This window comes from Rhamphochromis longiceps, linkage group LG18, assembly GCF_057381845.1.
Source record: "Rhamphochromis longiceps isolate RC_006_pf linkage group LG18, R_longiceps_female_GT1.1, whole genome shotgun sequence".
Lineage (NCBI taxonomy): Eukaryota > Metazoa > Chordata > Actinopteri > Cichliformes > Cichlidae > Rhamphochromis > Rhamphochromis longiceps.
In genome coordinates this window covers 8,738,676-8,764,511 of record NC_140574.1, presented here as the reverse complement: position 1 = coordinate 8,764,511, position 25,836 = coordinate 8,738,676, and the positions used below count along the sequence as shown (strand labels likewise).

Below are 25,836 nucleotides of genomic sequence, written 5' to 3'. Positions count from 1 at the left end.
GACAAAGGGTAGAGAAATCATTATGTAAACAGTGGTTTAATAGGATGAGAACAATTCTCAATTTGGCAATTGTTACATTAGATAATGGTTTCAGGCACTTTGGGAAAGTTGATAAAATGTCATTGGAAAGAACAAGGGGTGTGGCTCATAACACACACTTTCTGGTTTATAGACTTTTTCAGTGTTCAGATAGTGAGCTTTAAATTCACCTTTAAAACTGTGGCTGTACATCCGGGGTTGCCGACAGAAGCAGGATCATGTCTGGGAGAAAAATTCATGTTTAGCTCATGTTAGTGTTTAATTTTAAGAAAAGACTTGTGGAGATGTCAATATAGCATGTGCTGAAGTAGTTTAAACACATTTTGACAAGGAATGCCACCCTTTTTCTTTCTTACGAAAGTGGCTCCTCTCAGATATAGTTGCATGCAGAAATAATCCTCTTCTACCTCTTCCCTTGTCCTCTCTTTAGTGATGGCCTCTGCTGAGCAGCCGTGCTCCAGCTTCCACCAGCAGCACTGCGCATAAGGCAACACACCCACCTTTGCCCTCCTGCCCAGAAGTGAGAGAGACACCACCATGTACAGCGTGGAGGACCTTCTCATTTCGCACGGATATAAATTGCCGAAGAGCGACCCTCCGTCTGCCACGCCTTTTGACAAGCGCCCTGCTGATTGCCAGCGTGAACTTGTGGACAACAGGGCTGGCCGGGGGACGCTGAACGGGTATGAGGCAGACCGGGGGGCATCTATCACTGGCATCTATGGCAGCAGGCAGGCACTGGTGAAGGGCTACCACAGCATAGACATTGAGAGTGGGGATAGGAACCAAAGGAGAAAAGAAATCGGCATCGGTATCCTAGGTGACACTCAGCCCTTGGGTGATTCTCTTGCTACAGATAGTGGGTGAGTGTTTTTTCCCTCTCTTTTGCAATCCCCCACGCCCTGCACCTTCCCTTTCCCTCTCTTTCCTCCCCCCACTTCTCACTGGGGCCTGTCAGTATTGCATGCAAAACTGAGTCTGCACTGCGCAGGGTTTTTTTCTCCTCCTCTTCCCTTCCTTCCAGAGCTGCAGAACACTGTGGCTGCAGCAGCACTACTGACATATCTTATGCTGGGATATGAGGAATTATGAAAGGTGCCTTTGCAGTCGTTTGAGCTGTGTACATGCCTGCACAGAGATATGGTTTGCATCTCTGTGGAGCCCACCCAGGCACTGGAATCATCTACACAGCCTCCACCCGGCAGGCAGATGTAAACAGCAGCACTAGACAGAGAGCAAACTGAGGAGGACTGAACATGCCTCAAGACAGGCGCGTAATCACTCCACTGTAAACACTGGCACACTGAATCACGCCCAGCACGTGCTCTGTGATGTAAGCATGTTGCTGGGCAAGTGTGCACAGCGCAGCTCCCCTCAACCATACAGTAGCATATGCTGCTGAGGATGATCCATTGACTTTGCTGCTTAAATGAATGAGTACAATGACTAACAGGGATTTAGTGCACTGCAGATACTGGACGGAGGCTAATTGTTTATTCAGTCTTCTTTTTGTGATGTTACGTTTTAAAAACTATTACACATATTTATAATCAAGCATACACATATATATATATATATATATATATATATATATATATATATATATATATATATATATATATATATATATATATATATACAGATGATTCTTTGCATGAAACAGTTTTATAATTACACTGGGAAAATGTAGTTAATATGTTTTTCTGAAAGAACTGATGGTTACAATTGAATTTCAACAAGCATTTAAGCCTGCAGTCCCGCCCTCATTATGATCAGCTGTCATCAGGGCGTCTAAGAATGTGCATTTATGTGAGTGATGACCCGGGGAATATTTATTGATGACAATTAATTTAAAAAAATCCTAAAATTCAGTGTAATGGAAAATCCCTCAGTGTACATAGACTTTTTTTTTTAGATGCGTTGTCATTAAATATATATATATATTTTCAGTAATATATTTTATCTAAAATAATTGTTTTAGCAGCGCAAGCATGCACTACGGCCTTATCCCAAACCCAAGAGGTGATTATGGGACCAGAACTAAATTTATCTCCAGGCAGCAGTGCTTTATCACACTGTACTGGAACCACTGTTGTGAACCTGCCAACAGTAACTCGTCACACAGTTGCCATTTCATATTAGTTTCATCAAGCGTTTTTAAAATTATACAAATGATTTTGGTTGGATGATTGTTGCTCATGCATACTTACATGAGAAACAATTAAAAAAGGCTCTTTTTCTAGTTTACTCTTTCACTTTGGGTGTAACACAGTAATGCAGGTTTAAAGTTTATTGTATTTTTGGTTTAAAGGTTTTTATATGTACTGTAGGCCAAAATGGTCCCTAAAGTATGTGATAAAATAATGAGAGGGACAGAGCCACTTTCTCTTTTGCGTCAGATTTTTTTTTTTAAAGAGTGGTATTTGCCATCCAGATGACCAGTTTCCAAGATAAGGTCAGCACAATTTAATATGCAGATCATATTGCAGTAGCATTGCAATTTTGTGGTGTCTTCAGGGGACTTTGGAGCTGCTGACTTAAGCATTTCTGGCTCATATGTGCTGGCCCTCTTTGATTAGGTTGTTTGGAACACCTATACTGGCAAAGCAAAAGCACATGTCTGGGACTGGCATGGGCATGCCTCTTTTAATATTTACCAGTGATCACATTTCAAGTGGATGAAATTGTTTTAATCTATTATCAAATAGACTGAGATAATACAATATTGTGAAATATGTTTTAGGTATTAACTCCTTTCATTCTAGATAATTTTTTCTTTGTCTGTATGTCGCAGCCTGATGGTTCTGATGCTGTTTAGCCGCAACTCATTTAATAACCTCTGTAATGAAAGAAACACTGTTAAAAGATTAGATTGTTTTATTAACACTGAGATTTTTTCTTTTATAGGTTCTACGATGTTCCCAGTTTGACTTATTCAGAGCCGCTGAGCCATGACGATAGGGATGTTTCCTACTGGCGGAGGCGAGGTCAGGACTTCAGCATCCTTCTGGACTATGCTGATGGCAGGGAGCTGAGGGCCTCTGCTGGAGCGTGGAGGCCACAGGCCCTGATCACAGCAGAGGAATACAGGGCAGAGAGGCAAGCGCAGCAGCTATGGGAGGACATTTCCTGGCTAAGGGACCCAGATGCAGGACCTGGTCAGTTGAGAGTGACTGGGGAGAGGAAGTGCCAGAGCCTTGGAACAGAGGAATGGAGGCCTGCTGTGGGCCTGGGAAGGCAGCTGTCAGATGGGGATGGGGAACGGTGGGCTCAGGATCACTACTACCGACTGAGGACACCGGAGGGTTTTTTTCACCCTAGAACTAAAGCAAAGTCTCAGTCTCTTCCCAGAGTTTTGTCACCTGATGGACGTGACAGCAGAGAGCTCATTCCATCAAGGCCTAGTCTACCTGATAGACAGAGGATAAGCAGCACTGTCTTCTCTGGGCCATACAGTAGGTACATCTATGGCGGCGGCCGGGACCGGTGGGGTAGGAGTATTGGGCCAAGCAGCCATGTTGCACTTTTACCAAAGCCCAGGTTCAGCAGGCCTTTAAAGCCTCCATCATACGAGATTCACCAGCAGACTAGGGGTAGCGCAGAAATGCTTGCTATTGACCAGGGTGTCAAACAAAAAGACAGGCCTATCTATTATCCAAGGGGTGGGGACCTAAGACAAGACTATTTCGCACAACACTCTGCCATCACTGGAATGGAGCCTCCTGGCTACATCCCACCCCCATCTTATAGAAGAGCCCTACCCCCAAGAGCAGTTTCAGTTAACCGCAATGAAATGGCAAACTTAAGATGGAGGGCAGAAGCTTTGCAGATGCCAAGCTCAGATCCCGGAAGGTGGTTTTACAGACAGGCAAGTAGTTCCTGGCTGGAACCTTATGGAGAACGTAGTGCGTCCTATCGAAAACAGGTACTTTCTTCTGGACATGAAGAACAACCAGGTCATGCCCGACAGTTACCCACTGAAGACTCAAGAGCAAAACAAATCTCAGGAGGGCCTGGCGGAAATTCTCTAACAGATATAGACAAGATGCGCAACATCAACAAAGAGATTCCGTCCGCTAAGATTTTAGGACAATCTACACATGATAGTGCCTTTCCTCCCCAACAGGGGCCAGCTCTCAATACCGAAACCCGAAAAACAGCTCCCGGTGACAGCGACAGCAGTAATCGATGGCCCAACAGGGGAATAAAAAAAAGTGACAGTGTAGCTTCTGAGCAAACCCGTACTCCATTTTTACCTTCATCTATTCTGGGTAAACCACCGCCACCTCCATGTAAGCCGGCTGACCAGGGTGTATCTGAAACTGTGACAGAAGTAAAAAAGGCAGAGCAACCTGAACCACCGGAGAAAGACAAAACCAAGAATCTTAAAAAGAGGCTTAGTGAAACAATTTTTTGTTTGGTGTCTGTCCCTGTTACTCCGCAGCTCACTGGGACAATTCGTGATCAGAATAATAACAACGAGAAGTCGCCAGACCCAGCTGACAGTCCCAGTGGCAACAAAACTGGCCATTTAACAAACCAAAGTCTCCAAAGCACATCTTCAGCTGAAGCTGAGCTGCAAGCACTAACTGGTAGCATAGCGAGCAGCAAAACGAGCAGTAGAGCAAGCAGCAAAATGTTTAAAAAACTACCCTGTAGACCCCCTAAAATAAATCATTACAAGGAGCTGAAGCTGTCAGGATCCTGGCCTGCAAACCAGTATCGAGACCAGGAGACACAAACTAGCCCAGAGGCCCGAAAAGCTGGCCCTGAAAACAAGGAAGCACAACAAGACCCTGTTCCTCCTGGCACCGAAGTAACCCCTGATAGCGGCGGAGTAGTGGGCACTGCCTTCAGTTTTCCCATAAAGGGAGTGAAGAGCCTAAAACTTTCAAGCAACAGCGCCTTCTCCCTGACCTCCACCTTCTCCAACCAGCTGAACAAGAGCACAGCTCAGCAGCCAGCAGTACCACCCTCAGGAAATGTGGAGGAGATCAAACCAGCAGCAAACACAGGACAGGAGAAATTTGAACCGTTCCTTTTGAAACCGGCCACCCAGCGACCATGGGATGCAGTCAAAGAGCTGGAGACCATTAAAAAAGAAGTCCAGGATCAGCAGCAGCAACAGAGCAGCAAACAGCCCAGTGTTGACAAGTGCATTGAGGACCTTAACGAGGCCTACAAAGACATCTTGGAGCTAGGTACTGCCAGCAATAAAGTCCCAAACGGTTCCGTCCAGATCCCTGAGCGTATCAAAATCCGACTGACATCAGAACCTCTCAACAAGCCCAGCAGCCTTAGGCGCAGTGCAGTAAGCTGGTCTGTTGACCCAGAATACAGGGAAGTGAAGAGCGCCTTCTCCAGGCCTGCAACAAAATCGGTAACCTTCAGCAAGCAGCTTAGGGAGGAGCTCCCGGTGCCACCTCGGGAGACGGGCTTCAGAGAATACAGGGTTGTTGCGCATCTTTCACGCAGAAGGAGCAACGATGGCAGGACAGTAAAATTAGACCTGCCAGATGAACCTATCGAAACACCTCTTTGTGACTTTAGTCCAACAACGCACACCACAGCAGCTGAGGTGCCATGGGCAGACAGACAGCCCATGCAGGATGCCTCTACACTCACTAGTCCTCCAGATTATGAAGACATATGCCAGACTTTGCGTCAGTCTAGAGACCCATCGGATGCCAGTAAAGCATCCGCAGGCCATTCCAGACCTAATGACACAGAGACTCTTCAAGATCTCAGTGCTGAATCAGAGGAGGAGTGTCCTATTTGTAAACGAGAGCTTGAGAATCAGATGAGACAGGGTCCATTGCCTCCACTTCACGAGGAGAACAGCTCAGACAGCTCGGCCAATCAAAATGGCAGTCCGCCACAATGCACTGCATTAGAAAGTCCATCAGAAGATACAAAAATAGAGGAGCCAAATGCATCATGTTCAAATCAGTCAGGGTCTGAAGTGTGTGCTGAAAAAACAGAGCAGCATTCACTGACACAGGAGAATGTGGGAGAGGGTGAAAAAACAGACAATGCTCAGGCAGAAAACTTGGACAATTTATGCATAGTTAATCCTGCTGAGAGCATACCAGTGGATGGAGCCACAGAGGATCTCTCCTCTGCAGCCACAGTATTAGCAGCTGATCAGCCTACAGACCCCCAAGTCACAGAGGAACAGAGTGTTAATGAAACAGCAACTGAGGAAGAAAAATCAGAAGATAAAGAAGCCACTGCAGGAGAAACACCTGAAGGCAGTGCAGGCAAACAGACAGCTGAAGTGAAAACTGAGGAACAAGACAATGCAACGCCAGTTGACAAGCAGGAGCAAGAGAAGAAGCCATTTGCTCTCCCAGAGCATAGACTTGGTCTACGGACTCATCTAGGGCGAGACCTCCCTGGGTTACCTGAGTTTCCGCCTGATAGACTGCCACTTTCCGTTCCCCCGAACCTAGACCGCAGACTATCTCTTAGCTTGGAGGGTGAGCGGAGGAGCAAGGGCCCCTCACAGCGAATTGAAGCATTGCAGAACAAACTGGCTATTTCTCCAGGTCGGGTGGCAGTTGAGCGACTCGCCCGGATGAGAGATGTGGATGTTATGTATCGTGTGAGGCGCTTAAGCATCAGGAGTACTGACTCTGGGGAAGGGGAGACAGAGGCAGAAGGGGAGGGCAAGGAAGAACAAGCAGAGGAGTTCGACCCTGCTCCTCATATGGACAAAGACAACGAGCAAGAGGTCACCAACTCACAGGAGAGCCCCGAGACAGTGTTGCAAGATGAACAGGAGTCACCTCTCTCAGGTAATTATTGCCTATAATGGCATAGAAGTGAAGCCTGGTGGATGTAAAGATGATAAGAGAGTTTACTTTTTTTTTTATGCGGTTTTGTCATTTTTCCTGATTTTGGAGCTTGAAAACCTTTGCCCAATTAGACAATTTTGATTCATAAGATAATGGATTTTTGCTAAAAAAAAATACTCCTTTGTGAATAAATATCTTTCTTCCTCATGTCCCAGAACCCCAATGATCCCAGCCGAGGGGAGACAGTGTAGAAAGACTGCGTCCACCATCTCCATCTGAGGTTTTTAGCTCCAACACTGTGACCTGGCTGCCTACTAGAATGCCTTCATCTCATCTTGACACTGAAATTGCCTTCTTGTCCGACAAGAGCATTGTGTACACCCTCACCCTCGGCGCTGCGTTGACTACTAAGAGTGCTGTTCCACTGCCAAAGGGAGGTGCCTCTTTAACTTGTGGGGCAACTTCCACCCAGAATCCCACCCCAACCTTCCCAAACTGACTACCCACTACCCCATCCGTCCTCCATCCCCAACCCCATCCTCTTATAGGGTTTCTACTAGTTAGTCTTGTAGCGGCTTGTCCTTTCTATTCTATCCTCCCTATGCTTTTCTCATTGGCAGACATTATGCAATTCTGTCGTGCATACTAGAATTTCTGAAAATGTCCGCAGCGAAAACATTTTTCGCATACCTGAACGTTTCTGTTTGTTTACGGGCGAGTTGTTGAGGATTATGAATGTAAGTGTTTATGTTTAACCTAATGTAGACATAGAGGGGTTTATTGTCACAAACATGTTCTGTTGCATTTAAACTACACCAAAATAACCTGCGTATTTGATTGTGGTAAGGCGACAGCTGTTTTAGAACTGGACATCACTGTCTTTGGCTAAAGAACTGTTTTGATTTTCAGATGAGATAAATCAGCCTTTCTTTTTAAAAAAAACAAAAAACAACTGAATGACATTGTGCCCTTTCTCATTGCTTTTGTACACACTGCAACCATAACTCTGCAACCATAGCTCTTCAGTGAAGAGTGACTCTATACCACATGGCATGACAGATCAGTAAACTATAAGATAACGTTGGCCCTACTTTAGAGGGGGAGAGTTGCCTTTCTTAACTAGATGTGCGATTCCTGGTTGGATAAGGTGAAGTCTCTGATTAGTCCCCTGATCAAGTTCAATCTATAGCTCCCATTTCCAGGTAATTTCAGGAAGCAATAAGGGCACAGATTGAGTTTAAATGATGGTTTAAGCAACCTTGATAAACATTAAAGATCGATATAGGAATTTAGAACAACAACAAGAAAAAAAAAGATATGTAGAGCAATATTGTAAAAACAGGTCAGTGGTGTAGTGGAGCTACCTGTAGGAACCATTGTCAGGAGTCTTAAGTGTGAACGTGTCATTGAGATCATATTACAGGGAAATGGATTCGTGTCAGGGTATAGGGGCGCTTAACAGGGGGTGGGTGCTTTACTTCATGATATATATATAGATATAGATATATCTATTTATATATCTATGTTCATACATCTGTTTCGCAAAGAGGCGACATTTCACGGAATATTTATTTTTGTTATCATCAAATTGTTAATCAGTTTGCATAATGTACAAAATAAAGTATATTTTAAATATTTTAAGAGAAATTTTGTATTTAACCATGACATTTTATTTCTCCACACCTATAACAAGCTGAAAGTATCATACAAGTGTATAGTATCATATTGAGAGTATACATAATTTTCTAGTGCTTTAAAATCTTAACAGAGCGGTATAAGGAGGGATGGCCCTGTGGTGTGCCTTGATCACACGATTTTGGTTTGAGTGAGCAAAAGGGTTCATCACTGCAGGAGTTAAACCTGATGGAAACTTTCTGATTGTGCCATGATTTCCTGTTTGATAGTGCTCTTTCACATGCTAACAGAGTCAGTGTTGGACGCTCCTTGTGATATTTGACACATCAATCCATCTCAGCTGTACGTTGGTGGTCAGACATGGCCTGTGTCTTATTTCTGTCTTTGTATGTCTTCCAGTTTGAATCATGTATCGTTCTGTTGTTGGTTCCACAAAAAAAAACATGTTTAGAAATAAAATTGGGAATTTTTTTCTTTTCCTTCCTTCCTCCCACCCTTCCTTCGTTTCCTCTTCCTTCTAACCGCCTCCTTTCTTCCTCCGTTTCTTTCATCTCACGGCGTGTTCATTTTGTGTAAATTGTTGTGCTGTCACTAACGCTTATTGCACTAAAAGATGCAATGTAGGATGCAATTTTAGGCTAAAAACCACATATCTGCATAATGTTTCTTTAAAATAAATTTTAAATTATGAGTCTAAAGCTAAACGATGATTGAAAAAATTGCCTTTTGGATTAAAACAAGTTTGCAGGTACGTGGGTTTTCTTTGTTTTCATAAAAGGACTGTTTCACTGGTGTAACATATTTAAGAGATCTGTAGGAATCCATCACTGTTTAACCATCAACTTACTGTTATGTAGCATTTTGCAGTTGTAGCATTTTTATCAACTCAGACCTTTGTCTTGGTATTTCAAACATTTCATGTAAATCCGAAATAATCACGTCGCCTTATGATGTGTGCATTACATTACACTCCAGGAAATGCCAAATATTAACGTACTAAGCACTGTTTCATACCTTAGGTTTGTACCAACAACTTACTGTTCTGCCATCCCTCTGGCTGGAGAGGTACAGTAGCATTGCGGATAGTTTCTGCTCTTCATGCTGTTTATCTGTAGGAACATTGAGTCCAAAACTGTGAACTTCAAACAATACAAAAAGCATAATTTATTATAAGTACGAGAGGAGGGTCAGTGCTTCAAGACAAGCTCATAGTCAGCATCACAGGGAGGACAAGCTGGCACGCCCATAATTACTAACACATCTCATTTTCAATTCATTCTGAAGACTAAAGGGCCTCGCCTTAGTCTGGTGTATAAACTGCCCCTGACGACATTTAAATAGCTATTTCAGTACATACGCCCCCCTCCCCCAATAATTGGCATGTCAGGTACACTTGAACATAGTGTCGTTTGACTTTTTGTACTGCAGGTTATGTGCAACATGAAGTAATTATGCACACTTGTAATATTTTCTATTTTCATATGAGATTTAAGTGCTTTTTGTACTCACTGACATCTTTTTTTTCTTCCTTGCATGAAATGCAAGAGAGAGGAGGAAAAAAAAATGTTTTTCATAAAGTATATTTGCATTTGGTACTCCAATAGTAAAACCAGTGGGCAAAACATTATGTTTCATAATTTAATTTACAAAACTATGCCAAGTATTTAAAAGCTATTTTTAGAGTAAATCAAAAGAGAACTCATTCATTTTTTTTCTTTTAAGACATGCCTTTATCTTTGTATCTATAAATATGAGCATAATCCATAGTCATATGATTGTGCTACTGTTGTATGATACTGCAGTCTGATTCATAAATAAACTCTTTGCATGAAAATGGTGTTTGTGACAGTTGCTGTTGTCTGTATGTATGCAATTTTTATTTTTTTATTTTTTTTTAGAAATGTGCACTTATATCACATATGCGCCAGGACATGAGCAAAGATAATAAGGGGTGCATATGTATGAAATACAATATATGATAAAGTCTTTTATATTACAAACGAAACCAGTTATGTATATAAAAGCAGAACCAGTTACAGTTACCATTACTCTGATATCATGTTGGTTTTTGGAAAAAGTTTTTACATTGGTGGCCCCTTTACAGGTTCATCTCTGGAGCTAAATTATACATCCTAAAAGTGATCTGAGAAAATGAAAATTGTGTGTTGGTGATGCTGCCATACAGGCTTTGTATACATTGTTTTAGAGCTTGCACATGAGGCATCTGATCTCAGCTGCTGACACTGTCCCGCAATATGGAAAACGAGAGAAAATCAGCACAAGTAACTGGGCTCCTTGAGTGGGTAAGTCATTATTATGGAAATGTTTCATTTTCAAAGAGCTGACTTTTATTCTTTGAGCAATGCTAAGGCAATGGAAAGCAAGCATACGTGTATAAGCACAAATATGCGAGTGTTTTCACACATGTTCACTTGTGTGCTGGCAATTTCAGCCCAATTACCATGCCAGACTGTCACACTGAGCTCCACTTGCTGGATCAAAGCGTTGGCAAAGACAATACGGTACTTGAGCTGAACCTTGTAAAAACCTCCCAGCATGCTCTCTGGGAGACTTGGAGGGCATCCATCCTCTTCAATTTCCTCTGTGTGCCATCTTTTTTTTCTAAGATGAGAGTGAAAAGTCAGATTACTGCTTCCTCTTATATGATACTTTATTGATCCCAATATAGGTAGGCTGTCTTTTCATTACGCTGTGGGTGTTTTTTGTTCATGGGCACAGCGTACAAAGGCACTGCAGCGTTGTTTCTTAAGCTACATGCAGCTTCTGACAGTTACCATATTTGGAGTGCAAGCTAAATTACAAGGATCAGCTGCGACATTAAAAACACTGACAGATGAAAGCGTTTTGACACCAGGAGGGTGACCTCCACTATATTAGCCAGTATAATGGTTACTTACACAGTATAGCTGTATAGTATTTTTTATATACTTTACTCTGGATGTGGCCATAATTAATAAACCAGTAAAAGGTTTTATTTCAGTCCTGTTTCACACTTTCAAGAGTTCCCAGTCTTTAAAGGTAAAATGCCATAGTTAGTGTTATTTACAGAAAGCTAATTAAAGTTTAGTTAGCTTTCTCTGGACATTTAAACTGGAATTTTGGACTTTTTTGAGAAAAGGTTTGTCGTGGTCTTACCTTTGTTTCTTACTATGACTCTGAACATTTTCTCTGGTGCTCGTTTTTAACTGAAAGTTGTCTCAAAGACTGAGGTGGTACTTTTCCCAGTGTTGGACTTTCAAAATGGCCGCCTGTAACCTTGATAAGAGCTAGCTCAGGTAAATATATAAAAAAAATTACACCTGCACGCCTTCAGTTAAACGAAACTGTTGATTGTTGTACATTAGGGGCTAATACACTGCTACTTAATTAAATTATAAAGTCTGTACTGCTAGAATAGTGTTTCCTTATATAGTTATATGATGCTAATTCAGTAGCTAAAATATTTTGACTGCTACTGTGCAGTGCTGTCTCTACCTTTATTATTAAGAGCCTAGAAAAACAATAGGTCACTAATATATACTCTATATATACTATATATATATAGTATATATAGAGTATACACACACACACACACACACACACACATCTAGCTTCTGTGTCTTGTATGGATTGACAGCATGGACAATGAACCTGAATATTGAAGCAAATCTAATTCAGAATGGCTTCAAATAAAGATAATCTGTCTTTTGAAGCGTCCAAAACCTTAATCCAATAGAATGACGTTAAGATGTGCATTTACACTGAATACAGCTGAGATGAAGGATATCTGCAAAGAAGGATGATCTGAAATTTCCCCTGAATGCTGTTCACATTGGATCCAAAGCTACCAGTTTGAGATTACTGCTGTCCAGTCAGGTGATGTACAAACTGTTGGTAAATGCTGGGGATTTGTAATGGTTGTAATTAGAATTCTTTTTGTCTGTAACTCTCACTTAATCACCAAATAATGCAAACAGCAAGGTTATTCCAAATCTTCATACACTTCCCCATTGTATCAAGGAAAGCATCACTTCTCTTTTGTCTTTTTGTGTACTTGGGATTCTTTGAATGAAACAGTCTGGCTTTGTTCTGCAGACCTCCCTGCCATCCATCTCCAGCTGTCCCTCCATCACAGCTGCCTCAGCCTCTGAGTCAGTCCAGTTCTCAGTAAGTTGCCTACATATCTGTCATTACTGTACACCTGTCAAGCCTGCTTGCCTGTGCTGGATGTGGAATAAGTAAGTCCATTAATGCCACAGTGACAGTTGCCCTCATTTTCTGCCACCCTTCAGCCTGTCCACATAAACTTGTATTCCTGACTGTAAACAGGATTTTTCTGCATGCAAAAAGCTTCCCATGAACACAATTGTAATAAAATGATTTCTTAACCAGTTTTTTTAAATTTTAGGGTCATTTTCTCAACTGGAAAATATGTTTTGGTTTACCAAGGCCACAAAATAACAGACAAATGGATAGATTTCTGTTAGGTAAGTGGTCATTGCCTTTATTGAATGCACATTAATCCTACTTGTGTGTGTATCTAACCACAAAGATGCATTTTATATAGGAAAAAAATGAGAGTAAAAGTCATGAATGTGTAGATATACCCAAAACAGATGTGTAAGGCAGCAACATTGTTGACTGAAATTACTGAAGTATATTGATTACGCATCTGACTGTTACTCATAGATAAAACTACATAAATGTGGCAAAAAAAATGACAGAAAAAGGTCAGAACAGAAAAATAACATTTTTCCAATGTGTTGTAAGGAGATAAATTATGAACATAACTACATAAAGTGATTTCTTTATCTTTAATCTTTATTCTGTAAAATGTTTGAATTGGTGACCCGTCCTGCAGTTACAATGCAACACCACAAGTTGGAGACAAACAGCAATTAAACACAAAACCGACTGTAACAAGGAGCAAAACCCTAAATTGACCTGCTTCTCTTTCACCACAGTACCCAAAGACACATATCGGTAGCCACAAGTTAATCACCTGGATGTGCTGATCTTTTTTTATATAGAAAATACAGCGTTAGGACTTATTTAATACAGTTTAATGTCCCTGCTGTTATCAAACATCTTAAAAAGCCCATAATTGCTTTACTGCATTTGCGTTTGTATTTTACTGTTTGATTCACTTTGTTTAAAACATGGCAAGGAGTCCTTGTAGTAGCAGATGAAGTTAAAGTAGTGATATGCATTTGTTTTTTTTTGTCTGTTTTGGACATGAAAACTGCAACTTTTTAAACTGTGTCATACATGTGAGCTTTTGTAAACAGTCGGCTCAAGAGTTCCTGTTTTGAGCATCTCACAGCTGTCCTGTGTAAGCAGTTTGACATGGATCATGTTGATAATCTGTCAAATTTATGTGAAATTCTGCACAATGAGGCTGCATATGTAGTGACAGTTGTGCCCCTCAAGCTCCAGAGATGAATTTAAATGTCCTAACATGAAATGCAGCATCATCCCAGCGTTTGATGCAATCCTAGTTTCTTTGAACAAACTGGTCAGGTGGCTGGTTGAAATGAATGCAAGTGAAACAGTGCGCTGTGTATGACCCTGGTGTCATAGAGCAGGCGTTCCTGCGCAGCCTGGATCACGCAGTGCTGCTGGATTGTAGTTGTAACAGCTGATTCGATCCTCCTGCTCTGGGAGCCCGACGCTGCCTGGCTATTTATGGCAGATGCCCCTCAATTGAGGCTGCTCTCTTCAGCCCATACATGGTAGCTGTGGGATAAGGTTACTGCAACAATTTTGGCCCGCACTCCCTAAACTCTTTGGAAGTAGCGCGGTGTCGCCTCTGACCCTCAGTTTAAACTCTATTAGACCGGTGATACAAACCTGATTTGCAGAATGGACATTTCAGGAACCACCTATCTTCACTTTTGGAATAGTTTGAAGAATCACTAACTATAGGAGTATCCAGACACCTAGCCTGTGTACCTTTTCTCAGCTTCACCCCTCTTTTCCCCTCAGTTCTTTTCCCTCTGTCCTTCACCCATCTCCTGCATACCCCACTCCCTCTCCTTCTTTCTCCCTCTCCCTCCTTCCCTTTCTTTGCTTGGCTGTTCCAGGACTGATTTATTTATCTCAGAACCGCAGAGCTAGAGGGAAAGCACTGGGATATATTTGTCAGCTGCTGAGGTTGGACCTGCTTCACGGTAGATGACTTAGGCTCTCTGTTTGGGTTTACCTGCTCACACCTGCACCTCCTGCCTCCTCAGCATCATTGTGTGGCGGTTTGATATCTCTCCTTCCAGGATAGATGGACTTCACCTGTGAACCACTTTTCTCGATTCCTTTTTATTGGAGCTAACGTGAGTTGCAAGTATGATTTTATCTCTGCTGGTTTAATCTTATGTCTGCTATCCTAAATTCTAAGTCAGCACATCACATATAAACAGATTACATGATTGCAAATTCCTTTATTTTTATGAAACGTCAGTCATTTAGCATAAACATATAGAGGGCAACAATGCTTAAAGATACCGGTAACTTTCTGCTTGTTTGATTAAGTAAACTTGGCATTGTGCGCAATCACCAAATGATGCGCCGTCAAATTGGATGTCATTTTTAAAATGCTGAACAGATATTTGTAGGCGAAATGCTTTGTAATAAGACCTCTTTAGCTCAATGACCATCTGTATAATGTTTCTAAGACTTTGATTTGATTATATTTTTAGAGGAATCTTTATTTATAGTTTCAGAGTGGTACAAAACACTCATAGATGACTGTTACTCCTGTAGGTGGTTGTGTTTGCAGGTTCACTGACTTTAACAACAGTCCTATAGTTTAAATGTTCTCTTTATGATTGGAAGACGTCCTTCATTGTCCCTCCTTTTCTGTCATATGCCCATGAATGGAGGCAAACTTTACCTCCAAAACACAAAACTGAACAGTCTTCAGATGGTGTCTAGCTTACATTTTCTTCATAGCCGAGTCTGCTTCTTGTTAGTTTTGCACTTATGTCTCAAGTAACCACATGGGTATTAGCATTCCAAGCCCCAGATTATAGCTGTATGGTGGTATGCAAGTGCAGCTGATCTGATGAGTATGTGCTGGGCCAGTGTGTTGTTCCGGCATCGGCCGGCATCATTTCTCCACAGTTTTGTTTTTATAGCATGTGTGCCTCTGTGAGGGGTGGTGGGGGGAGCATGTGATGCCATACACCAGTTGTTTGGTGCTCTGCACCTGCTGCACTCATCAAAGTGAACAGACAGGTTTACTGGCCGGCCCCAGGCTTGACCCTGTGCCACTGGACTCTGTTCATCCACAAATGAGAATTGAGATTGGCTCAAACCTCCAAGTGTTACGAGCTTATGTGTAGGCATTTACCCAGTTAGCAATACATGCATACATACATACTTTGTTCTGTTTTATTGGATACGTGTTTGATCTACTTTGAAGAACAGCAAGGGTTTATAGTGTGTTTCATCTCTAGAAAACAAATATTCAAATTAGAAGATTGATTTGTTTCTTTCAAGGAAGCAAAAATTTCATGTTTCTAAAAAATTATTTTTCTAGGCTAATTAGAGCCATTTCTACTTCTTTAAAATCCTTTCATCACTCTTCTGCAGCCTGAATGAGAAACTTTCCTGACCCCTGTCTCCTCAGCTCAGCATGATTTGTGATTGTGCTGTCTGCTGTCCGCACTGTGTTAGGCAGCTATCCATTCTGGGTCTTCTAATAGTCTGGCTTTACTCTAATTGTATGATTAATGTTTAGGTTAAGGGTGATAGAAACCTCTGAAGTTGGCCAATGCATGCAAATTAATAAATGAGTTCTTTAACACAAGATCTCTGTAGATACTCAAGTGCCATGGATAATCTCTGACCGATTTTTAGCATGTGATTATGAGTGAAAAGGGAATTATTGTGCTCCTTTTCAGCTCTGTATTTTTATTCTTGGCCCCTTCTAAAGTAGTTTTGTGTGATTCATAGTTATAAATAATCCTATTTTTATCTCTTATTCGACCCCAGTGCAGTCTCTTGTTTCTTCAACACTCTGAAACAAGCCCTTTCAGCTCCTTTCCCCCTCCATTTAAGCTAACTTTCTTCTGATTGGCTGTCATTTGTAAACATAAAGTTTGTACACCATAGAGCTGGGGACTTCGGTGCCAGAACTGTGTGCCTAAGGTGTCCATATTAAGGATATCCTCTCTTACTGATATCGTGTTCTTGCTTCATAATGTTTTACAACTCATAACTGAGGGTTTGTCGCCTTTGTTTTGGTCATTTTATTGTCTGCAATCACGTTGATTATAGTCAGTCTGAATCTCCAGTAGTGTAACATGGGCTTTAATAAGAGCAGTGGCTAATCATGGAGTCTGTCTCAGCTCAGTTGTCTGCTCTTTATCCAGCAAACAGTAGAGAAGCTGCAGAAATGGATCTGCATTAATGCAAAGTACAAAAGTAACTATGCACTGTATCTAATTGAACTGATGTTTCTCCTTTGTCTGCTCATGAGTTGCCTTAAGCTACCTCGTAATGTTGTATAATGTGAAGACAACGGACAATGTACCCCTAAAGAAAGGATAGCCAAATCATTAAGTAATCATTTCTCGCGTGAAATCGTCCTCCTCCTCTGTTACTGATTCTCTCTCGGTCTCCATCTCTGTTTTGTTTTCCTCCCTCTCTACTGCTCTGAGAGTTGATGAACTCTAGTGTCTCTCCTCTGCATCGACCTCTGTGCTCATCAATATCCATATAAGAGCAGAGCGGGCAGATTTCTGTGTTGAGCGTCAGGCAGAGCTGATGCAACTCAGCAGAGAGGAACACAGATGTGAATCTAAAGAGGGAATGCCAGAGTAAATGTTTAAGGAAGGAGGAAGCATGAAAGTTCCAGCAGTGCTCACTCTGCTTCTCATTTGACCTGTGTGTGCATCTTGTACGTGTGTGTACATGTGTCTACATAAGCACATGTATCTCTATGTGATTTAGTGCACAATAGCTAATCAAAAAGGAAGAAATTCTCCTAATAAAGGCAGGCCAACCTTTATTAGGCAGGCCAACCTTTATTAGGCAGGCCAACTTTGAGCATATTGTCTGCTGCTGCTGGAAGTGCAAAGTAGCATGTAGATATAATCAACATTTTTCTGCAATGAAACAAAAGCTTTTTGCTGTTCTACAGTAAGCACCAGATGTGCTGTAATCTTGTTTTTTTTACTACTCTGGGAAAAGTTCTGGGAAAAGAAAATGACAGAATTCATTTATTCATGTGGACTAAAACAAGATGTGAGTAGTTAGCGGGAGCAGAGATTCATATGCTGTACAGAGTATTAGAGAACCTGAAAAACAATGCTGAGCAAAGTAACCCATCTGCAGTGTGACATCACAACGACGTTGTGAAGAAACATAGAGGAAAAAAAGAGAGCGTCTTAACGTTTAAATTTAAATGTCTGGTTTAGAAAAGAGTCACACAGGGACCAAGCTGGAGGAGGCTGACTGCTGTTTCTATGTAATTATCTTTTAAATCCAGATTAAAAATAAAATCTTGTGAATAAAAAGTACAGATTTATGAACCATCCATCCATTTTTTTCTCAGGTATTGTTCTTGGGTCACAGGGAAGTTGTAGCCCATTCCAGCTCATATTTGACTAGATGCACCCTGGACATGAAGATAATTTAGTATCAACCATTAACCTAACATATATACTGGTGGACTGTGAGGCAGGGCCAGAGGATTTAATTTAAAAAGAATCAAGTTTGTAACCCTGGATCAGTTTTAGCTGCTGGTTGCTGATAGTTGTTTGTTGTTCATCACTTTTTGGCAAAATTAACTCCAGGGTCAAATCAACCAAAGCAACAGACAGTACACAAGAGAGGTAAGGAAGAGGAGTGGACAGAGACAAATGTCTCATCCCTCAGAGACGAGTGTCAAGGATGAAAGGATAGCAGCAATGGCGAAAGGGAAAGTTTCAATAGTGATAGTGAGACCTGCTACAATGTCTGGTTTGGAGACGGAGGCACAGGCAATATCGGAGCTTGAGAAGGAGAAGAAGGTGGCACAGCTGAAGATAGTAAGAGGGACCAGGAGGGTCAGTGGTAGAAATGAGTATGTCAGAGGGACAGCTCAGGTTCAGTAGTTTGGAGACAAAGTTAGAGAGTGAAGGTTGAGATGGTTTAGACATTGGCAGAGGAGGAAAAGTGGAGACACTAGACAAAAGATGCTGAAGACGGAGCTGCCCGACAGGAGGAAAAGACCAGATTCACGGTTGCAGTGAAGGATGACATGTAGAAGAGGATGCTAAGGGTCAGGTGAGATTGAGGCAGATGATCCACTATGACGACAACAAAATATATAGAGTGTAAAGGAAATTTGGGGAATGATTTCTCTGTTTAGTTAATCAGTGTGTATAATGATTTTTTTATTGTGTCATTATGGTTAATATTTGGAATCATTTAATCATTTTTTTCTTTATAATGTTGACACATAGCAGTTTAAACTCACCAAATGACTTCATGGAAATTATTTTTCTTTAACTCACTAAAGTGGCTGCAGATTGTGATGCAGTGCAGCAGGAATGGTATGCACGGGAATTAAGTGCTTGTTTTTGTGAGTTGAAATATTGTCTTTAACTCGGAATGCAAAAGCACAACATTGTACTCGACACAAGCCCCCCATAAGTATCATCACAGAAAGTTTTAAGCCCAGTAAAGCTAAGGCTGTCAAAACAGATTCAAACAAACTATCCTATGGTGTTGCTGTCTGTAGGAATACCTCCAAACTTAGCTAAAACTCTTTATATCCAGCTTGGGCTTCTCAGGTCAAGCGTGATTAGCAGAGAGATGCTTTGATGCTGAGTCATGCAGGGATTTGTTAAGTGGTGTTTACATGATGTTCTGGGTGTTGAGTTTTATTGAAGGTTGCATGACAGCGTTTGTACATCCTGTGCTGAAAAGTGATGAAATTGTAGAGCAAAGTTTCACATTGTGTCTTCCACCTAACAGACCGTGAGACCACCAAGTGGTCTGAATGTGCACATCCATCCCTTTAATGTCGCTGACGGCCTGTTAACATCAGAGTTTTGTTGCTATGATTTATTTACAGATAATGTTTTGGCAGGATATCCTAATTTCAAAAGTGAAGTATTTTTTTTAATTTAAAATTTAGATTTGCTGATATTGTGCATTAAGAAAGCTCATTTATTGTACAAATGCACTAAAAATTGTACAAAAATTGCATAAGTGAGATATTTACAGCTGACCTTTTAAATGATATCCTCATATAAAATTAAGGAGACACTTCTTTATTGGGTTACTGTAAATTTTGAATGATAGAAGAGGATTGCAAATCAGATCTTAAACCTGAGCGCTGGTCGTGATGTCTGACACGAGTTCCCATCTTGTCATCAGCTCATCCACCCGTAGTCCATCTTTATTACTTGGAAAGCTTGAAGTATTACATCCCCTGCCACTGTGGTTTACTTCTAAGAAAAGCCTTATGAATGATGTCTGGCAGATTTTGAAATGATAAATTTGTATGCAACCAATGAGACAGAGAATGAGTGAAAGAGGATGTCTTGTGTTTGTTGCTACTGGAAGTGGTGGAGAAACCGATAAGACAAAGTGAAATAAAATGAATGCAATAAAGAGTAGAAGAGAGAGAAAGACATGGAGAATGAGAAGGAGTTGTTGGGAATGAGTGGGAGAGACAAGAGGAGTGTGTGAGGCAGATGCACGGATGGCAAATCTGGGGAAGGAAAAGAAGGAATGGCAAGGAAAACAAGATAGAGCAGCGGGGAGAAGGCGTGGAGATGGTCCCTTGATAAACACAGGCAGGCTGCCTGACGGGGTGACCTCTCTCCGAGGCAGCCACTCACAACACATGTTGCCTTATTAGGGGCGTCTACAGGGTGCAGAGGCAGACTGGAGGAGGTGGGGGTAGTTTGTGTGTGAAAGGGTGAGAAAACGCATCACGCAGAGAAGACGAGTGAGTAAGCAAGTGATTCCAAAACTGTGTAACAAGATTTTGTTTTTAAATCAGGTCACCGATCGTTAAAAACAACTTCATCCTCTGTTATCTACAGGAAACACTACAGGCTGCATACATCCTTGCTCCAGGTGCTCTACACATTGTGATTTTAGGGCTTTTTATGCCTCGTACATTGCATCACATATAAGCATTTATTGTCACAAATAGCAGAGAATGATTGAAACTGTGGCCCACAAACAGCTAAGAAATCTCACATGACTAATTCTGAATTTTGAGGTGTTTTTATTTACCTTGTACTTTTAATGTACTTTGAACTATAAATTTTTTAATTGCCATATATAATTTTAGCAGTAAGCTACGCTACCTAATGTATTTGTGATCCAAACTTTCTGCTGAAAACATTACATATACAAGGGCAAAAACAAGAGTGGGAGAAAATGGATGGATGGATATTTCAGAGTTTAAGTTCTTAAAAACAGAGAGCTTTTCATACATTCTCCCAATATATATTTCCATGTGTTATATCACTAAAGGTGGCCAGCTGTTGCACTGCTGGAGGAGATTATGCCATGACTCTCTGAAATCTCACTGTGACCTCCAGGGTGCTGCGTTGTCCTCACTCGTCTCACTGATGTAATGACTGACAGAAGTGGCTTCTGCCATTTCTTCAATAAAACTGCCTCTGCACCAGCACTATGTGATTATCATATATGCCTGACTCGCTGGCATATTTTTAGCAGCAAACAATGAACATGAAGCAGGTGCTGAAGCAAAAAGCAATGATCTTATAGCACAGTTTTGATGGAGTATGATGAGAAGGAAACCAAATTTAAGGCCATTTCTTATCAGCCACATCCCTGTATATGAAAGCCTTACTGACTTCAGGGTGAAACTGATAGCCTTGCAACTAGAGTGAATCATTGCTTTGGGAATACACTGAATTTTATTTTCTTGTAAACTGTAATACTAAACTAAAATACTAATAAATAATAAATACTAAAATGACTAAAAGTTTCACAGCCACACTGCAGGTGATCTGGGTCACTTTGGTATGTGGTACTGAATCTGATACATCTGATGTTTTAGAAAGCGACTGCTGTTTGAACGGTCATGTCGCTTTAAATCCGTCTTTTACGTCACTGACACAAGACAGACACCAATTATCAGCACCGGAGAAGATTCCTGGCCATCCCGTGTAGATGTTAGTGAAACTGTTGGGAAGACAAAGTTGGAGAAATGTGAACATTTTATGTGTACTGTATAATCTGCAGATTCTGACAGACATTTCCAACTATCCTTTGAAGCACCGCTCCTCTCTAAAACAGCAATAAGGATAATTATTAGGCCATATATAAATAACAAAATAACTCTATAACTTAAAACAGAGCGCATTGTGTGTGACGTCTTCTTTTGCGCATGCGGGCCGCTTTGAGGGGTCACACAAGAGCGCGTTTGCTGTCGCATTTTATTTGTAGTGTGAACAAGCAGACAAAAAATCGGATTTGATCAAAAAATCAGAACTGAGCATTAAGACCTGCAGTGTGAATGTAGCCTAAGAGCCTAATCATAATATTAATGCAGTGTTTGGCTTCAGTTTATAGAAGTTTGATGGCACTTGGCAATGTTGGCTGAAGCATGCCCTTACTATGCCAGTGTTAAGCTACCATCTGACTTCCAGTAGTCCTGGGCCCCACACCACCACCTGCAGTCCTCCTGGCATCCTCCTCCAATCCTGTTCCAGAGTTTTCATCATCAAGGCTAATTTCTGCCTGTAATCTGATTAGGGTTCTGAGCTGCTTTAGCACCCTGCTGTGCTGTCTCTCCCTCTTTCTCTCGGCTCGCTTGCGTGCACGAACACACACCGACATACACACCGGCATTGCACGACTGCCAGTCTGTCCAGGCTGTAGCTTGCTTTGTGGCCAGTCACTCTGCTCTGCGTGTCCGTGTGTGTATATATGTGTGTGCGTGCGAGGTCGTGTCACCACCTCCATCCCTCCTTTTCGGCTTGCTGGTAGCAACCTTCATCTTCACTGCTGCCACTCCTGCTGTCCACCACCGTTACCACCACTGTGACCAGAGGGGAGTATAGGCGTAGGCTATCCTTCTGTTCTTCTCCTTAAACATGTTTCGAAACCCATGGATCTCTAGTTACCATGTGAACCATGTGCAGCCCTCTGGCACAGGTAAGGCCTGTTGAAGAGGAAGAGGCTTTAGGAAGACTTTCTTAACCCACTTGAATACCTTTAACTGTCTAGATTAGCTTGGAAGATCCATGCAATTTAGCTCTTAGCTAAGAAAAGTGACAGAGATTGATAGATGAGGTGATTCACCTTGAGACTTCTTATTGGTTGGATCAAACAGTTGTGATATGAGATTTAAACTATGCAAAATTTTTTAAATTAAGATTATGATACTAAAAAGTGTGGTTTAGCTACTCTCATTTAGCACTTTATATTTCAACAGGTAGATGCTCCTGTGGATGCCTTATCTTGTAAATGCACTCTTCATGAAACGCTTTGTAAAAACATCACAAGGTGTATGATGGGAAGACACTGTGTGGAAAGCAAAGCCCTAGTTCACTCAGGGAGTCTATTTTGCACCTCTGAATATTTATAGAAAATCCCTCTCCTCTCCACGCTCACTTTAGGACCGTCAGCAGCCTAAGCCGCTCTCTGGCAGTGCCAGCTTTGATGCTTGTGCTGCTTGTTTTGTTGACAACCTGCAGGCGTTTCCAAGGAAAGACAAGCTGACATCTGTACAAGGGGCTTTCCACCAGAGGAAGTATGTTAGTGAAATCACAGACTGACAGATACATGCAGCTCTACGAATTCCCACAGGCTGTGAAAACGCTGAATGTTTGTGGATTTGAGAACAGATTATGCCAAAGGTTATGGCATTTATTGATCGCACATGTGAAAATACAGAAGTACAGAGTACAGAAGTAGTCATGGACAGCTTTTCAGCAATCTGTGTTTTGTAAACAGAGAAGAGCATAAATTATAAAATGAAGGAGTCTAACAGATTTTGATTTCTCTGAAGTCACCTACATATTACCGAGAAACCCTTAAACTTGATACTTGTCAGGATTTTGCCTTCTCCAGAACCACATCTTTACACATCCACGCTTCCTTCTTACCCTGCAAAACAAAAGTTGCACAGCATTGCCACACAGTCACTCGGGGGCCAAAATAAGATGTTATGGAGGCGTCTGGAGCAGTAATGTGATCGGTCCCCTATACTGGGATACAACTTTACAACAGGCTGCTGTTGCTGTGACATGTGAGCGAGAAGGTCAGATATCAGTTGGGAACTGGATGTGAACTCAGAGTTTTCTTTTTTTGAAGTGAGCTCATTGTGGGGTTGGAAATTTCCTGTGAGAAATGAACCAAGTGTTTAGTTTGAGAAGAGCACAGCAGCAACTCTTGGTCAATCGCTCTATAATATCAACCTATTTTATATCGGTCTTGTGTTTTCCCATCAAAATAATCCTGTGAATTATTTCAAAATGTCTTTGTCTGTCTGTTCCCAGCTTGGTAGGTGTTTTGTCCAAAGCTGGTCATGGTTTCGTTTAATATTGATTAAGTTATTTATTGATTGATTTTTGTTTCCTGCATTAAATGTCATTGTTTACTTTAACTTAAATTCTTGTGCCCATGTAAAGAGATTTTCTAATGTTGGTAAAAGGTTGTTGTTTCCTCATAAAAAATTAGATTGTGAATGGGTTGAAGTTTTGATTTTCCTCATCTTTAAATGTCAAAAGAAAAATAATATAAGGCTATATGTCTTGTACTGATTGTTGGATTGGTAGGTGTTATAGTACACTATAAAAAAAAAACTCCACCAAGCAACACTGGTGGATATGTATGTTGTTTGAAGTACTTTGAAATCAAATATGGATAAGGACCGAGCAATTCAGTCGTGGATTTATACAAGTTTCAAACACAAAAACACATATTTAAAGTGCAGCTAGACAGGATTTAACACCTCTGGAAAGTGATCGAAGCAACAAGGCTTTTCCATTCTTTCTTGATTGTCTCTAAGCAGTACAATTATAGCATAGTTATACCATGTATGCTACAACCATGCTACCAGAATTGTATGCTTGTAAATACAATAGAGCAAAGATTGTGCCATTCTTTTGTTTTATTGTAAAGTTGTAGTTGTTTTTTTACATTTAGATGTAATTTTAAAGTTCAAAATAGCTCAGCTGTTCAGAAGGTTTTAAAAAACTTTCTTTATGATGCATATTGAGCTGTTTCTTGTTCCTTTTCTTAAATTTTGTTTCAGGTTTTGTCTTTGATTAGTGGATAAAGAACTCTGTAATACATTATAGTGAAACATACGGTTTATTTACGGGGCGACCGTGGCTCAGGGGGTTGGGAATCGCATCTGTAACCGGAAGGTCGCCGGTTCGATCCCTGGGCTCTCTGTCCTGGTCGTTGTGTCCTTGGGCAAGACACCTTACCTTGCTTGCCTACTGGTGTTGGCCAGAGGGGCCGATGGTGCGATATGGCAGCCTCGCTTCTGTCAGTCTGCCCCAGGGCAGCTGTGGCTACAACCGTAGCTGCGTCCACCAGTGTGTGAATGAATAGTGGCATTGTAAAGTGCTTTGGGTGCCTTGAAAAGCGCTATATAAATCCAATCCATTATTATTATTTTGATACAGATGCTTCGGTACTTGCAATGCCAACATATATATGTATATATTTATTATTCAAGTTTAACTGTGTCTTGTTTCTCTTCTCAGGATTTGGATCTAAAGCGTCTACCAAACTTTGTACCTCCACCTCGCTGCCAACAGACACCTTAAGGTCAGTAAAGAATAAACTCTCTTTATGTGAAATCACGATGGGATACCAATATTAAAACAATTTAAAAATGGGTTTATAGCAGGTGGATTTATTTATATAGCTACCTATAATGTAAACTAAAAGTAAATGATATGCAGCATTTACTGTTATTTTATGTTTTGTTATCTAGGGACGCATTGAACCGATCTATATGATTTACTTACTCGAGTGCTTTAGCTTATCATGCTTAGTAACCATTAAAAGCTGAGATGCCTGGACCAGCTTATGCTAAGAAACCTTTTAGTTCACATGGAATTAGAGCTATAATACCTCCTTCAGGACCACACTGCACCAAGCTCCGTTTTGCATTAGTTTACAGGACAGCGTTAGTGCTCTGGGGCTACAAGCTAAATAGCTTCACTTCTATATAAATTATAAGACAAAATTAAAGGTATCTGGTCCTAAAAATGAAGAGTAGCACCCTAAAATCTTATTTAAAAGATGACAAGAGCAGCTCAATGAGATTTAATTCTGGATATGTAAGCATGAACAATGTAGTTCAGTTTTAGCTTTATGTTTACTCTTACATCATGTTAGCTCAGCATCACTTCCAGAACTTTAACGCACA

At 41.1% G+C, this 25,836-nt stretch overlaps 2 protein-coding genes across 7 annotated transcripts in view; both read left to right on the top strand.

The window, feature by feature from the left end:
- The first annotated feature begins 576 nt into the window (after positions 1-576).
- Positions 577-7,087, top strand: jcadb (junctional cadherin 5 associated b). Its single transcript, XM_085390319.1, has 3 exons — positions 577-902; positions 2,947-6,836; positions 7,053-7,087. The coding sequence occupies exons 1-3, from the start codon at positions 577-579 to the stop codon at positions 7,085-7,087; spliced, it is 4,251 nt and encodes a 1,416-aa protein (XP_085246445.1).
- A 7,160-nt stretch (positions 7,088-14,247) lies between these two features.
- The window catches only part of LOC146647673 (supervillin-like), a 55,548-nt gene continuing 43,959 nt past the window's right edge, over positions 14,248-25,836 (top strand). For 2 of the 6 annotated variants that reach the window (XM_085390067.1, XM_085390071.1), the window contains exons 1-2: positions 22,202-22,601; positions 25,166-25,229. In XM_085390067.1, the coding sequence (XP_085246193.1) occupies positions 22,541-22,601; positions 25,166-25,229 (125 nt within the window). In that variant the 5' untranslated portion in view covers positions 22,202-22,540. Of the gene's footprint in view, positions 14,798-22,199; positions 22,602-25,165; positions 25,230-25,836 lie in introns of those variants that run through there. The other 4 variants (XM_085390069.1, XM_085390068.1, XM_085390070.1 and 1 more) reach the window with 4 other exon arrangements.

Excerpts from the sequence above, each read along its gene's own strand:
- jcadb (XM_085390319.1), top strand. The coding sequence starts at position 577 with ATGTACAGCGTGGAGGACCTTCTCATTTCGCACGGATATAAATTGCCG. Across the intron at positions 903-2,946 it reads TCTCTTGCTACAGATAGTGG|GTTCTACGATGTTCCCAGTT; the intron begins GTGAGTGTTTTT and ends TTTCTTTTATAG. Across the intron at positions 6,837-7,052 it reads ACAGGAGTCACCTCTCTCAG|ACCCCAATGATCCCAGCCGA; the intron begins GTAATTATTGCC and ends TCATGTCCCAGA.